At 41.6% G+C, this 15166-nt stretch overlaps 1 protein-coding gene across 1 annotated transcript in view; it reads right to left on the reverse strand.

Annotated features, from left to right (window-relative positions):
• XKR4 (XK related 4) overlaps positions 1 to 15166 on the reverse strand; it is a 215890-nt gene that overhangs the window by 75085 nt on the left and 125639 nt on the right. Inside the window, exon 2 of the mRNA XM_054285220.1 lies at positions 3806 to 4005. Within this exon, the coding sequence (XP_054141195.1) occupies positions 3806 to 4005 (200 nt within the window). The remainder of the gene's footprint in view (positions 1 to 3805; positions 4006 to 15166) is intronic.

The raw sequence follows: 15166 nt of genomic DNA on the forward strand, positions 1-15166 counted from the left end.
TTTTCGTTTTGCTTCTGGCACTACTGTCAGTCCCCATTAAGAAATGCAGCTTTATATGACATAAACTTTGATTAGATTTTGATTAAACTTTGATAGAGACTTTGATTAATAGCACTGTATGGAGAAGCCAGAACAAACCTCCCAGGGGTTGATGAAGAAAAAATTGTCAATGCAGTAAACAGGAACGAGAAGCTAATCTATAATTTAAGCAATGTGTTAATTAATACAGTATAAATAATGAAATCTGTGGTAAATCCAGGGAGTAATCTTGTCTATCTGCTCATCTAGGTGTGGTTAGAACACCATAACTTGAATATGAAAGTAGTATCTGTATGATAACTGTATGATGGGAGTCTTTCCAATCAGATGGTAAGCAGGATTTTTTTCTTGCTGGAATTTACTCATTTTAAGATGAGAAACCTTTTTAAAATGGCATAGTGGAAAAACTGAAATAAGTAAAAAAAAATGCCAAGGGATGGCTGCTAGTCTGCGGGCAGGACTCCAAATGAGGTGCCACATAAAGGGACAGTCCTGACTTTCCTTCCTTACCCTGATGCCATGTCCTCCCTTGCCTCCCCAGGGCTGGCATTACCCATTGTTGATATCCCCCCTTCCCAGGAAGCTTGGCTGTGCTCAGAGCAAAGGCAGGAGGAACAGTGAGGAAAAGAGGAAGGAATTACCTATTTCAAGGCACATCAGTCAGTCTTCTAGAGAGCAGATATTTCTTCAAACTCAAAGGAATCACCAGAGTGGAAAAGGTGGAGGTAATAGGGGTATTAGCACAGCTCCAGTTTAGCCCACTGTCAAAGTGAAGTTGTTCGTCTTCTTAAGAACTCTGCACCTAGAAATCATCAGCTTCCCACTCAAGCAATTTCACACCTTCCACTCAGGTGAGAGCTGGCTGCTGGTTGTAGGCAGAATAAGAATGAACATTGCTTCTGAATGTGCCAGTTTTGATGAAATCTTAAGGAAGAATCAGGGTTTTAGATGAAAATTTGGGTATTGTGTTACTATTACTGGGATATCCCTGGATGAGGATGATGAGGATGCAGAAGAGAGATGCCACTCCATAAGGTCTGTCCATGGCCTCCCACACAAGCCTTGCTCTGCTGCAGGGTCATGATACAGGGTACACAATCCTTGCTAGATTGCAGTTTTAAAATTCATGCTTGGGGAGCCCAGGCAAGTGCTAAAGGATCCCTGTGGTGTATCCTCAGGGCTTTTGAAGTGGTCTGTGCTGCAGTGCATGGGAGATTGAGGGGACAGGTTTTGCAGATATTGCACAATATTGTTCATGATCCCCACAGAGATCCAGGGGCAGGTCTGCACATATGTCTTCCCTTGATTAGCAGGACTTAGTTACTGCCATAAGAAACAGTCTGAACCAAGCCAACACCCATTACAAAACTTGGAATCTTCAGTAACACTGATAACATTCTCCTGTTGGGAATAATGTTGTTTTGTTGCATTTGGAATTGAAAATATAGAATTTAATAAATAAAAATATTTGAAAGTTTTTCTTGCAGAAATTAATAGATTAATATTAGAAGTACCCTGCTTACAGACCATTCATTTCCTGTGCCAAATTTGTGGTTTGTGAAAGTCATAAGCTCTTAAGAACACGGACCAGCAATGTCACTTAACAATTCTCATAATAACTTTATCCTGTGGGACAGGGAACGAAAAGAACAATAAAAACAATAAAAAACCAGTAGCATTCCCTAAACAAAGAAAATCAATCAAACACCCTGTTTATTGATCCATGTTGGAAAGCTCTCTAACAGGCTCAGTGAGTGGACAGCTAGCTGAAGAAAATACCTTATGGCTGGGCTTTTTAAAACACCCATTTGTAGCATGATACCACTGAGAAAAATTATGCTCTTCTTATGCAGCCTTGCAGCTAATCCACCATCCTGTGGTGCAATCCATTAGCCTTACCATTTCTTTAAGAAAGGAGAGAAAACAGAGAAAGGATTTTCACAGCTGGCAAGATGCTAAAATATATTAGCTTTTATCATGAGAGTATAATGGTACTACTGTTTAAGAAAATCCAGCATCTTCTTTAATTTTCTTAGTTTTTTAAAATTGATCCTTTTCTCTGGGGAAGCTGGAAAAATATGGGGGAAGGGAGCATAAGTAAATACCATCAACCTTCTCAACTGCAATCCATAATTATAGTTTTATTACTTTCTGGTTTCTGATATATAGGTTTCACAGAGCTGATTGCAGGGTGCAGGAACCATTTTTGCCTTTTAAATCGAGGCATCTCAGGTCTTCTCTAATTAACCACTTGCAGAGTGTATCACAGGCTTAGTGTCTACTCACCAGGCTCATTTCTCAGAGAGAGATCTGTTATTGCACTAAAATGAGGACAAGAGGCATTCTGTATTAATAGTTTATGAAGATAGCTAAATTACAGCTGACCATACAGTATTCTGCCTGTGTTCTTCTCCTACGTCTTTCTCTGGACTCACTTTTTCTGGGGAAACAAATCTTGAAGTGATAATACCTTCTCTGCAATGATAACAGTTTGAGAAATTGCAGTAGGAAGTACATAGGCAAACTTCCTTGTACAGAGCACCAACTAATTAAAATAGAAACTTTGGTTTTCTTTTCCCATTAAGGTGGCAGAGTTTTAGACCTAATGGAACAAAAAACACAGGAAGAAGTACAGCTCTTTATTACATGACGGTTCAGAGCTCTGTAAAAGTAAAGCCTCTGATTTATCCATTGGAAACTGCCCAGGATCAAGATCTTCACACAGTTACCCACTTTGTGCCCAATCCTTTTTTAGCCAATCAGATTCACTTCATGTTACTCATAACAAGCTAACCAGACCCAACATTTCTTGGAGCAAGGAGCTGTCACATTTTCTTCTTGTACAGTGGTAAGCACATGAGCTGTTCCTTAAAAGCAAATGACAAAATTCTGAATTTCCTTCCTCCCTCTGTCCCTCTCATTCTCCCCTCCTCCCTTCACTCCTCACTGCCTCATGGCATTTTTGTCACTTTCTGGATTCCAAGTTCTCATTCACTTCATTCCCTTGCTAAAAAATTCCATCCAGGTGCAGCCATAAGGCAAAACAATGGCACAATACGAAAGGACAGCTGTCAGGTAGCCAAAAGCAGCATGGGAAAAGCAATAGTGAGTGAGATATTCCAATATCTATATCACTGACTGACAGAGCCATATAGTAGGACATATGCATGCATGTACCATTTTAGAGAAGTAACCACACTTGCTGAAAGTATCAGCCTTGGAAGGAAACCCAGAGTGTGAAGGAATGAGTACTGCTGGAGAGATGATTTGTATTATTTCAGGTAAGCACGGCCGAGAGCTGATGGGCATAAACATTGGCATTATCTTCACAGAATTGCTGTTATCTCCTGTGCTGTCTCCTGCTTTGCATAATGCCATATCAACCTCATTACTGCAGTTTGCAAGGTTTTGAACATTCACAGAAAAAAGCATAGGGAGAAGAGTAATAGTTTGATTGATGCAATTTTCACATTGGCCCAGTGGATAATCAGAAGAAGCTCTTCTATTACAAGGACATGCAGAAAGCAAAACATTTTAAATCCTACCCACAACCCAGGGCCATTAAGAAAGGCTAAAAAACCCTCTAATAACACAGTCTTTCTTGACAGAGTTATTTTTAACAGCTAAATAGCAGCTAGCAGGCAAGATCTGCTCTTATGCCAGGACTACAAGGCACACAGCAGTCTGAACGAAGGATAAATATGTATGCGTGGAAATTACATCTTCCAAAAATTATAAAAAATAAATAGATTAAATGAACCCCTACCTTGGAGAGCCTGGAGTGTACGAGTCTGTACAACAATACAGAGTTGCAGGACCAGTTGTGGTGCACTTTCCAGAAAGGTGGCTAGCAAATGCAGCATACTCACATCTGCATACTCATACACCATTTTCCAATAAAACCGCCATCTGTCATTCTCTCCACTCTGTCGACTCCGGATACCCAAGTACATCGTGTGAAAATATCTGGAAATGAAAGAGAGTAGTTATAGAAGCACAGAATGTTATTTTACATGTTCTACTTCTGCTTGCAAACAATGTTTTGTTCAAAGTACTTCAAAATAATGAACATTTATTTAAAGAGATCATTGTATTTCAATTTATAATAGTTGATGTGATAAGAGTAAACTAAACTGAAGGCAAAACTAGCCTTTTTAATGCCATTAAAAAGGCTTAGCATTGTCTTATTTGTTAAATAGTATTTCTTTCAAGGACCCAGTTTTCTAATTTGAAATATGCAGGTGATATCTTGATTATATGGCCTTCCTCAGAGGTTTTGCAAATAATGATAGGAACAAAACGGACTCTTTAATGAGAACCTGCAAAGAACTAATCTCCTTCTGCATGGCTGTATTAGGACTTGGAGAACCACCTGCACTGCAACTCTGAGGTGGTCTTAGCCTGTAGCTCTGCTATGGCAGAACTTATTGTCCTGCTTTCCCCCCATCTGACACACTGAGTATTTCAGATACTGTCAAATGTATAGTGGTTTTTTTTCCTCATAGTTTGATTATTTTAGTCGGAGAGAAGATGTAGCTGTGAGTTCCTATTTTAGAAGGCGTGGAGATGTGGCGGTGGGTTCCCTTGGAGATCAGAAATGACTCACTATGGTAGCTCCCATGCAGAAGCAAGCAGCAGCAGGAGCCAGGAGCCCAACAGGCTGCTGCTGCTGCCCGTAGTAATCAGCAGACAAAGGCGGCAAGAGGCAAAGCCCCTCAGCTCTTGTGCCCTGTGCAATCAGCAGGAAAAACACCTGGCAACCAGCTCATTAGCTAGATTTTGGTGGGTGCAGGAGCAATGAGTGGTTTTAGGAAGCAAGGGAGGTCTTCTGAAGGCTAGTACCCAGATGCTGTGATGCCTGTGGTGACCCTTGCAGAGCGTGCAGCAGCCTCCCATGACACACCTGAGTCACAGCACAGTGATCACTCTGGGTGGCCTTTGATCTGCCCTGTTATTCTGATCTGATATCAGATATTCTGTGTCAGAAAAGCTCCCACATTGTTCCTGCAATTTTAGTTCCAAACTAATTAAGGCTGGCTGGAAAAAATCCCCAGCCCCACTTAATGAAAAATTTTGAAGATTAAGGTATTGTCTTGCATCAGGGTGCCTTGTGTCCTGCAGTAGTAGCCTGGGGGGGCTACTAACTGACGTGGATTTTTTTTTCTCTTTTTCTTGAGTATCTTTCATATTCTGTTCCTGACATAATTTTCTTATGATATTTTTAATATGTCCTCACAGCAATTTTTTAAAGTGAGATCCTATTTTATAATTAGAAAAAGTTTAGTAAATTATAACCACTTCCAATATGAATTGCTTTAATTAGTTAATATAAAGTATTTCAGTATTTCTTCTTTCCACAAGTTCTTGTCTTAAAACCCTTTTCCTAACTGGTGGAGCATGGTGAATAGTGAAATCTCCTTTTACAAAGGTTGCATGCAACCTCTAATCTCTGCTCAGCTGTAACTCTGGAGGTGCCTTATGCTGATGGGAAGACTTTTGGCTTCTGACTGGCAAAGAGCCCAAGCCTTGGTTGCCCCCCTGAAGAATGACCCAATGCACCCTTGTACCCAATGCACACTCTATGCAGAGCAGCAGTTTTTATTCAGGAATATTCACCAGACAAAACCAGGGACTAGCACAGAGAAACAGCTGAGAGGACAGATCTGAGCCTGCAGCATTTCTCTTGACAATGCACATCACAGCAATATAAAAGGAAAACACATTAAACTCACATTTAAATTAAAATCACACCAGGTGGCTTTGAATTTTATCAAAGTCCCGTGTGGGAGTGAAGCAGCAATGAGCTGCTCAGAGACTGAGACCACAGAGGTACAGTAAACAAGACACCAACTGTAACTTTCATGCAAAACACTGAGCAGGTCTAGATGGGTCAGAGTGTGATGGCATAACTGGGGGTCTCTGGTGTCTTTGGGGTTAGGTAAAGTGGAATGGCCTGCTGCCCAGATCTGAAAGCCACTGAGCTGGAAAGGCATCTTTTGCTGCACAGTTCTGTTAATGGGGTCCATTGGACCCACTGGTTCTCAGTCACGATCCATTTAATTGTTCCTAGACCTCTCATTAAAGTCCTGCAGCACAACAGGGACAGGTAAGGCTTTTATTTCCTTCTGCAGTTTATTGTTTGGGTGGGGTTGGTTTGTCCTGCCTAACATGTCCTCCCAAGGGGCACACCTTGGAATATTGCACATAGTGGGACCAGACAGCATCTTAAACACCATTCTTTTAAGATACCACTAACCTTTCCTATAAATTCCTAAAGGAGCTGTGGCTGCTGAAAGTTGTGCTAGGAGGCTCTAGCTCTGCCAGTGGAGCCATCTGCAACTTCAGTTCTACAGCATTTGTACAAAAAGTACTTTTCCTATTAGAAAAATGACATACCGTGGCAGGTGAGGACCCCTAGGGTTCTCTACCTGCTCTGCAGAGTGGTTGTGCATGGCAAATATGTTGTGATTAATGAACCCGTATGGAAATATTTCCTCTCCCATTGCACTTTATTGTGAAACACTGGCAGTGAGTTATTGGGGACTGGGGAATCATTGCTCTTTGTCTACTTAGCTCTCTGCAATTTAAACACAAGATGTAGAGGAGGAAGATACTTTCTGGTTTTACACACTGGGGACCAAATTTCAGCCTAGGGTGATTTTTTTTCTGTCCTTTCAATTTTGGCCAAATTAATTGCAGGCTGAAATTAACATTTACACACATAATTACTGTCACTGATTTATAGGCATAATCAGGTGATTAGACAGCTAAACATTCTGATTTGCATCCACAATTAATTGCACCAGCAATTGATGTCAGGTGTGCAAATTAGGAGTTATTAAAATAAAAAGAAGGTCTAATAAAATGATTCATATATCAAAGACACTTTTTTCTGATTGTGAAATATAGAATAAAAAAATGGGAGAAAGTGCTTTATTGTAGTGGCTTCCAAATATAGCTTAACACTGCAGCAATGACACATTCCATTTTATATATATATGCATTATGTAATTCCACTTCAGACACCCTCACTGGAGGCCTATTGTCAGCAAATGCCATACAGACACAGTCAGAGGTAGTTCCTGATTTAAAGCGTTTTTCTATTTTGGTGTTCTGTTATTCTTTTGGTAGAAATTCACATTTTTATGTGAGTCCAGGTTGTGACTCTTTCATACAGTTATTCCAGAAAGATATAGGAAAAAGCAGTATAGAGTTCTGCATTGCAAAATTTCATAGGTAAATTGATTTCAATTTTCCTGGAAGAACAGATGTGAATGTCATTTTTTTGGTTGTGATTCCATTCAGTCAACTACAGTCTTCTGCCGGTGCTGGTGCTTTACCAATATACAAAACCTGCCTATTCATGTTCCCAAAAAGCATTTAATTGATATGTAAAGAGATGATAAAGAGTGAAAAATTGAGAGTTACAGCACCTGGCAAAAAAGGGAAAAGAAGCAGAAATGGGGAGTGTGGTAATGATACTGCCATCTAGCAAAGTAACTACTTTGTCTAATAAATCAAGTTTATCTTAAAGTCTTTTATTTCACTAGAAGAGTAAAATCAAATAAAAATACACCACTTCACCCACTCCACAAAAAGACCCTAGAATTTCATAGATCACTCTTTCATAGCTCTCTTTGCAAACTCTCTCTTGTTTGTGTAGAAGAACTTGGACATAACTGATTTTCTTGGAGATTTTGCAGTTAGAGGATTATGAAACCTCTCCTGTGAAGTCAGACTGAGAGAGTTGACGTTGTTCAGCCTGGGGAAGAGAAGGCTCCAAGGAGATCTTATTGTGGCCTTCCAGCACCTGAAGGAGGCTGAAGGTTATGGCTTCAAACTGAAAGAGGGTAGGTTCAAGTTAGTTATAAGGAAGAAATTATTCATTGTAAGGGTGGTGAGACATTGGAAGAGAAGTTGTCAATGCCCCATCCCTGAAAGTATTCAAGGCCAGACTGGATGGGGCTTTTAGCAACCTGGTCTAGTGGAAGCTGTCCCTGCCCATGGGAGGGAATTGTAACTGGATGATCTTCAAGGTCCCTTCCAACCCAAACCATTCTTCCAGTCTATGATTCTATGAAATGTACTATGAAAAAGCAATATCAAAACTTTTTTTATTTTAAAAGTATATTTTCTTTTTTGTTTTTTTTTTTAATGAAGATAGACCACTGCTTGTGTTATCAATGCTGATTTAAAGAAGCTTATATTCAGAATTAATACAATGGAGTGAGAAGCATTACATCACTGATAATCAGATAGCAACATATGTATCGTTATTTGAGCCTTAACATCTTAACCTTTGAAAGAAGTAGAGAATTTTTCAGCATTTAGCTGTCTTAATTTATTTCAGTGCACCACACAGCACAGTATACAGACCATGATAAAGTATAACCCTTAAGGATGTGAATCTGAGACAAGACCAAGTGACATTCTTTTTCCATTATATTAACGATGGAAAGCAGTAAAGTAAAAGAGACAAACAGAAAACCAGGCTACTCATTATGTCCACAATAGGGTCTGAGATGCAAGACAAATAGAAATAAAAAATTGCCTACATTTGTATTTGGGAAAAAAAAATGTATTTCTCTTATAGGGAAGCAGACATTCATTCTGATAAGACAGTGGCCCTCCAGTATTTCCAAAATCAAGAGCCCTCATTTTGCTCCAGATTCACATACCAATCTTGAGAATGGTCAGCATAGACTGAGATACATACATTTGAAATAATTCTGGTAACAAATCACTTATGATTAAAGCAAGCCTACTTGTGTATTTAATTGAGATGAGGTAGTGTAACTATACCATAATACCAAATATTTATAGGAGTGCTTTCCATGTTTAAAGTGCTGTACAACCACTGCTTGATTAACTGGGATGAATAAAGATAATCTTAAAGAGTTTGTTCCTCAGGACTTGGCAGCTGACCAACCTAATATCTTTCTGCAGGACCCAGGTATAACTTTCAGTCAGCACACTAAAATCCAGCTGATATTTCTGGACAGGCCTTTTTCTTGTGTGAAGAAAATTCTCACTCCTTTCTCCCTTATTCTTAGCAACTTCTTCCCAGGTCTTGCTCCAGTACAGGGCAGGCAAGGAGGCCCCCAGAATAGCTACCAAACAGGAGACAAATCCTCAGAGTCAGTTATTTGGGAAGAGTGCTTAGGTGCCACTGGCACCTGTGCTAAGGATTTCCAACCTGCCTACAATTCATCTATTCTTTTATAAAAGATCTTTGGTGAACATCCTGGTATCATTGAAACTGAAGATGCTTTTGGAAGTGATTTAACAGAGCTTGAGCTTTCCCCCAATTTACTTCATAGTATCTGGGTGTTATTTATGCCTATTGCTTCTAAGGAATTATTTCAGAAGCTGCTCTATTATGCTTCACAGACATCATTCTTTTTCATACAGATAGCTGAGGCTTATTGTAAGTGAAAAAGAGAAACCAAACCCTTACTACTGGTTATGTATATGGATATGTTGTTCCCAAGCATGTGGGACTTGACTGCTCTTGCTGCACCTACTTTGGCTCAGTCAATGTCTTCCAGTCTTCTGAGCTCCTCTGGGATTCTCACCCCAAATTTTGTTATTTGATTTTGCCTCCATTATTCCAGTCCCATAACTTCTGAAAATCTTTAGCTATAAATTTAGATTTTTGAGATTTGGAAAAGTTATGTTAATCTGCTGCTCATTTAGACAGTGTGCACATGCAAGTGCAGAGCCATATGTGAGTCCAGTCTGACTATGGCTCTGAGCACTTGCTACAGATTTTCACCATAATGAAATTATCCATCTGATGATAATATATACAGCTCTAGAAAAAAATCTTCAGTTTAGAAGTGTCAAAGTCTACATTGTCACCATGTGCTTTATCTAAGAAGTCCTTCGGATGATACACATGAATAAGAGACCATTTGCATTCTTTGGAAAAATGAAATTATTCTGATTTCATGCCTCATGTAGTCCATTTTATTGCAATTGCCTAAGTCTGTAGAGGATGCCTGCTCATGTTGCCTGCTTATGTTGCATAATCCAGTGAAGAACTTGTGAGAAGACCAAAAGTCGTTAATGGCTATTTGGAGCAGTCCTAGACACTTATTCTGGTGCCTAATTTGCCCCTGCATCAAACACTATATTAAACAATTTAGCCATACCATAAACAGTTGTTCTTTCTGTGTTTGAGGTGTAAAGGATAAAAATCACTACTGCAGAGCTACAAATCAGTAGAATAAACAGCAATTCACATAAGTGGTATTTTCTTCTGTTGCTTAGTTACCCAAGAAAACTTAACTGTGTTTGTACCTCAACAGTATTTGCCATGTTAAATAACAACAGACTGTTCTATTTTACTTCTTATGTGCCTTTTTATTAGGTGTGCCTGAATACTTAAATAAAAAAGTTTCCTTAGAAGGAATACTTACTGCATTAGCAGTACATGTTAATGCTTATTATTTTTATTCTGAAGAAACAAACAAATCCCTTCAGTTTTGATTCCTTATTCTAGGAAGGAAAAAACAGCCAACTTTTAATTTTCCAATCAAATTATTTTTGATGCAACCATTAAGGTTTAATGTGCAAAAGGAAAGTGAAATGCATTCTGGAGCACAGAGCAGTGGCAAAAACTTGTCCAACTAAGCATGGTTCTGGCAATTTACCAGCAGTCAAAAGTCTGGACTTAATTTACTTTAAATTATGAGTGCTGCATCCTCATCTGTGTCACTGAGATGAGATGCATGTGAGGACAGATCCCACTGGGGAATATTTCATCATAAGAGACATTAAAAGGCTGATTTCCAGAATATGCATACCCTACAAAGATAAAAAACAAAATCCAACTCCTTGTATTCAATTTTACTTTGCAGTATTTAAGATATCAGAAAAATAACTGCTTTACTTCCTATAACATAAAGCAAGACACTTTATGAGCATAAACAAAATTATTACATCTGTTTCATTACAACCTATAAAGCATTCCCCAGCATCTTCTGTGACTGAGTGATCCTTCTCAAATGGCTGTGAGTCATATTACAGCAGCATTTTATGGTCATCTAAATTTTTATGGCCATCTGAATTTAGCTACTTTATGAATTCCCCAGTAGCCAGTCCTACCCAGCACTCTCCTTCCTTTCCTGACATGTGCAAACTGCAGACCTCCAGTTTGTGAACCAGTGGTGGAGGGAGATGGCAGGACTAAGTTGGACTAGCTCCAGGTTTAATGAGGAGAAGGCAGGCAGGTCTAAAGAAATCTCTGATGCAGCCTGCTCCCCTACTGACTGCCCTCACCCCTGGGGTTCAGCTGCTCAGCCCCACTGCTCAGCCCACTGTGGATTCAACCATGTGTGAGGTGACAAATCTCCAGGGAACAAATCTCCTTGTATTGGAATGAGGGGCAGCCTGGATGCTTGCACTGAGCAGCATGGATGCTGGGCTGTCCTCTGCCAGGACCCCTCTAGCTTTACAGCAATTTACTGTCCCTTCCTTTTCTCTGTACCCTGCAGACTCAGGTGAGGCAGGCAGCAAACCCTCCTCCTCTGCACACAGTGAGGTGATATCCCCAAAGCATGCCTGGCACATGCTGCCAGATCAGATGGAAATTCCCCTGCATGTTTGCTGTTTAGTTTAATTGTTTCCATGTTTCTCCTCTCAAAACTGGGATATTCCCAGGATGCACTTGCCTCCCAGGGCTCCCTATCAGCCTGGAGGCTCTGTGCATCCCCTGTAAAGTTCTGTGCTGCCCCAGCCATGCCTGTGGTGCTCAGCCCTGGGTCAGCTTTCCCCTTGTACAGTGCTGGGGACAGATAGAGCTTGGTGGCCAGGGACCCATCGGACAGGCAGCTGATGGTGCCACTGCCATGGTAGGGATGGCATAGCCTTGCCAGGCAGTATGACACAGCCACTGGCCACAGCTCCTCTAGGTGCTGCCCAGATACTTCTCAGGAATAAACATTGGTGCATTTTTTTGCACTATCAACTCTGGGCTAGAATTGAAAAAGAGAATGCAGAAGTGAAATAATAAAAAATTTTACAGTGTGCTGCAGATGTGTATAGCCTTTTTTTCACAGATTCTTCACCAGGCATTGCCACTGGTGCTGCATAACAGCTGCCTTTCCTGTTTCAATCATGGGACAAGGACATTTAGACATGTTCAGCAGCACAACTAAGAAGTTTTACTGCACTGTCATTTCCTGCATGGCATTGCACACCTGCGTGCTCTGTAACTACAGGCACTGCTTCATCAAAAGCTGATGAAATTGCTTTGGACCTCAGAGGTTCTCAGAGGCTCCCTTGGTTTCCACTTGTGGGAAACACTGGAGTTTATTGTATATTATCAAGGCTGCAGTGCTGGGAGTGATGTCAGTGTGAGATCAGACTCCTGAGGGCAAACAGCTTCCTGAGAGATTAGATATCTGCCCTGCTCTGTGTCCTCTGAAAAGCTGAGGGCTTTTCTGCTTTGTCAAAAGGGTCCTTATGGGCTTCCTGAAGCAAAGGTCCACTGAAGCTGTTAGGAAAACATGGCTCTGCTGGTAAATGCCAGAGCACTCTAAAGAGATCAGTTAAAATCCTGATTCACAGCCTGCTCTGCAACTATCTCCATTTGGTTTCCTGCAGCCCTACATGGTTTTGGGGGTGACCAAGTGGAAGGCTATATCTGTACTATGAAGAAGAGCTAAGATTCCCAACCAATAGTGGTTAACAATGATATTCTTTATTCCCTTCTCCTCCCTTCCTCCCCATGTCATATTTTTCATTTGCTTCTAAGCCTGTCTGCCTCTTAGTCATCCTAAAGCACCCCAAGAAGTGAATCCTGGTTTGCCTCTGTCTCAGTTGGAAGATATCAAGAAGAATCAGGGGTCAGAAAAGCAGAGAATACCCCAAGGAGCTCCAGGCATTCCCTGGAAAGGCAATTAGTCGTGGCCAAGGATCTGTACCATGCAGCTGTCACAGGAATATAATCATTATCATAGGCATCCTCACTTCACCAGCCCCTGGGGCTGCAGCAGGAATTTAATTGTTTCCCTGTTCCCTCTAAGCTCTGACAGACTTATGATGATAGCCCTTGGAAATGGTCCTGAGACCTGCCATGTGAGACAGTCAAGGGAGTTGCACCTGTGTCCCAACCACCTCTTTGATTGCACTCGAAGAAGGGACGTCTTGTATTAGAATTAAATCCCAATATTGCTGGATGGAATGTGCCTGGGCTCGTCTGGCCTTGCTGCTTGACCGAAGGTGGCAGCTGTGGTGGTTTCACCCCAGAGACACCTTTGGCTGGCTGGATGCTGCAGCTGGGCACTTGTGACAAGTCCAGGCATGCAGGAGCTCAGGTTTACCTCTGGTGGAAAGGCTTTGGGCGAGGTGAAGGAAAAGGAGTTGGGTTCTGCTGGAGGGTTTGGTCCAGAGCTTTAATCCTGGCACACAGGCCTCTGAATGCAGCAACAGCTCCAACAGAACAAGAGAAACCGCGTGGTGGCTGTGTCTTTTAACCGCAGGGAGAGGCGGAGGGAAGGGGTAGGGATCCCACCAACCAGGTAAGGGGGGGAAGTCTCAGGGGACAAATGACACCTGGATGGCCCAATGTCCCCAGGGCTGAGAGGCATCTTTTGAACTTCACCAATCACACGATGCCCTTGCTGGAATGCCGGATTGACAGACAGCAGTCAGCAAGGGGGCAAGGGGAGGGGAAGGGAGAGGTTATTGGCACACCTGGGGAAAGAACCAGGAGGGACAGACTATTACATCACACTGCAACATGCTTGTGGAGGTAAGAGTGGGCACAGATGGCGAGCAGCGTTTCTGGCTTCTCAGCTTGGGGTACCAGGTGTACATCCCAGATCTCTGGAGAGGCAGCCAGGCAGCCTCCCACCAACACACAAGGATAAGACCAGTAAAAGGTATTAAGAACCCTTTGCCTATCTTACCACTGTTTCCACAGGAGCACTCTCTGCAAACCCGTGTTCTGTGGCTGCAGACTTTGCAGCCTGGAGATAGGCTCTTCCCCTGGGTGCCAGTGTTTATCATTCACACTGCACACAGGGAGATGCTCAGCCCCTCTGGGACAGCTGAGTTTCTCCCAGCATCCGTCTCTCAGCCCAGGTCCACAGGGGCATTGGCTATTTATTGATCTGAACAGGTCACAAGGGAGGCTTCAACACGGAGGGGGAGCAGCAGAGCAGCTGGTGAGGTAAATACCCTTGAGCACTCCTGTGCCAGTCACAACTGCACTGTAAGGGAACCCTTCCATGTTCCAGTTCTCAACCTCATGGTCAAGCTCACGACCTGGAAGAGGGAATACCTTTGCATGGGTGTTCACAAGAACCCACGTTGTTTGTTGCTTTCCCTAATGCCTTTGATAAATTAAGTAGATTGATCTGCCTGCTGATTATGCAGCCTTCCAGTGACAACTTTCACAGAACAAGAGCAGACAATTGTGATTTCTTTGATCTAGGAATGGGAAAAAATAGCATTTTTAAAGCCAAAGAGATGCCTATAGTATCTTTTGCAAAAGTCGGGAGAAGCAACAGTAGTACAAACACTAGAGAATCACAATGGCTAGGGTGGATGCTATATTGTATCCCCACAGACAAAATGTAATGTGTTTCCCTCCATATAAACATCTTTCTTTCATGACCACTGGTGTGTGCCAGGATGAATCTGGGTTGTGTCACTCTGGGGGCCTAGCATGTAATTTCACACTGTGAAGCAGGAGCTAGCTGCTTCCACTAACCAGTAAAACTGAACTATTGCCAACCTTCCCCTTCCTTCCTCGAAAAAACCTTCCAAATTGCTTATAAGAGCTTTTATAGGACCTGCTTGCTCTTTCTGGCTCAGAAAAAACACACAACTGAGAATTCTGTTTGGAAATATCTTGCTGTAAATAACTTTTTATTCATCCTATTTATATAGCAGTCTCTGCTTCAGCTTTTTCTTTTGAAGTATTCAGGAGAAGCCATTAGCTAATCCTGCAGTAAAAATCTCCTAATAAATTGAATGGTCATTGTTTGGATGGAGCAATCTATAAACGCTCAGGAAATAATGTGGGATTAGTCACTCATTAAGATATAGACAGGCAGTGCCCGTGTGATCTTTATGTGATATTCAAATGGCTGGCAGTGTTATTTAACAGGAATTC

The sequence above is a fragment of the Melozone crissalis genome, unplaced genomic scaffold, assembly GCF_028551555.1.
Source record: "Melozone crissalis strain CALT ecotype California unplaced genomic scaffold, PUWL_Pcris_2 ptg000042l_1, whole genome shotgun sequence".
NCBI classification, from domain to species: Eukaryota; Metazoa; Chordata; class Aves; order Passeriformes; family Passerellidae; genus Melozone; species Melozone crissalis.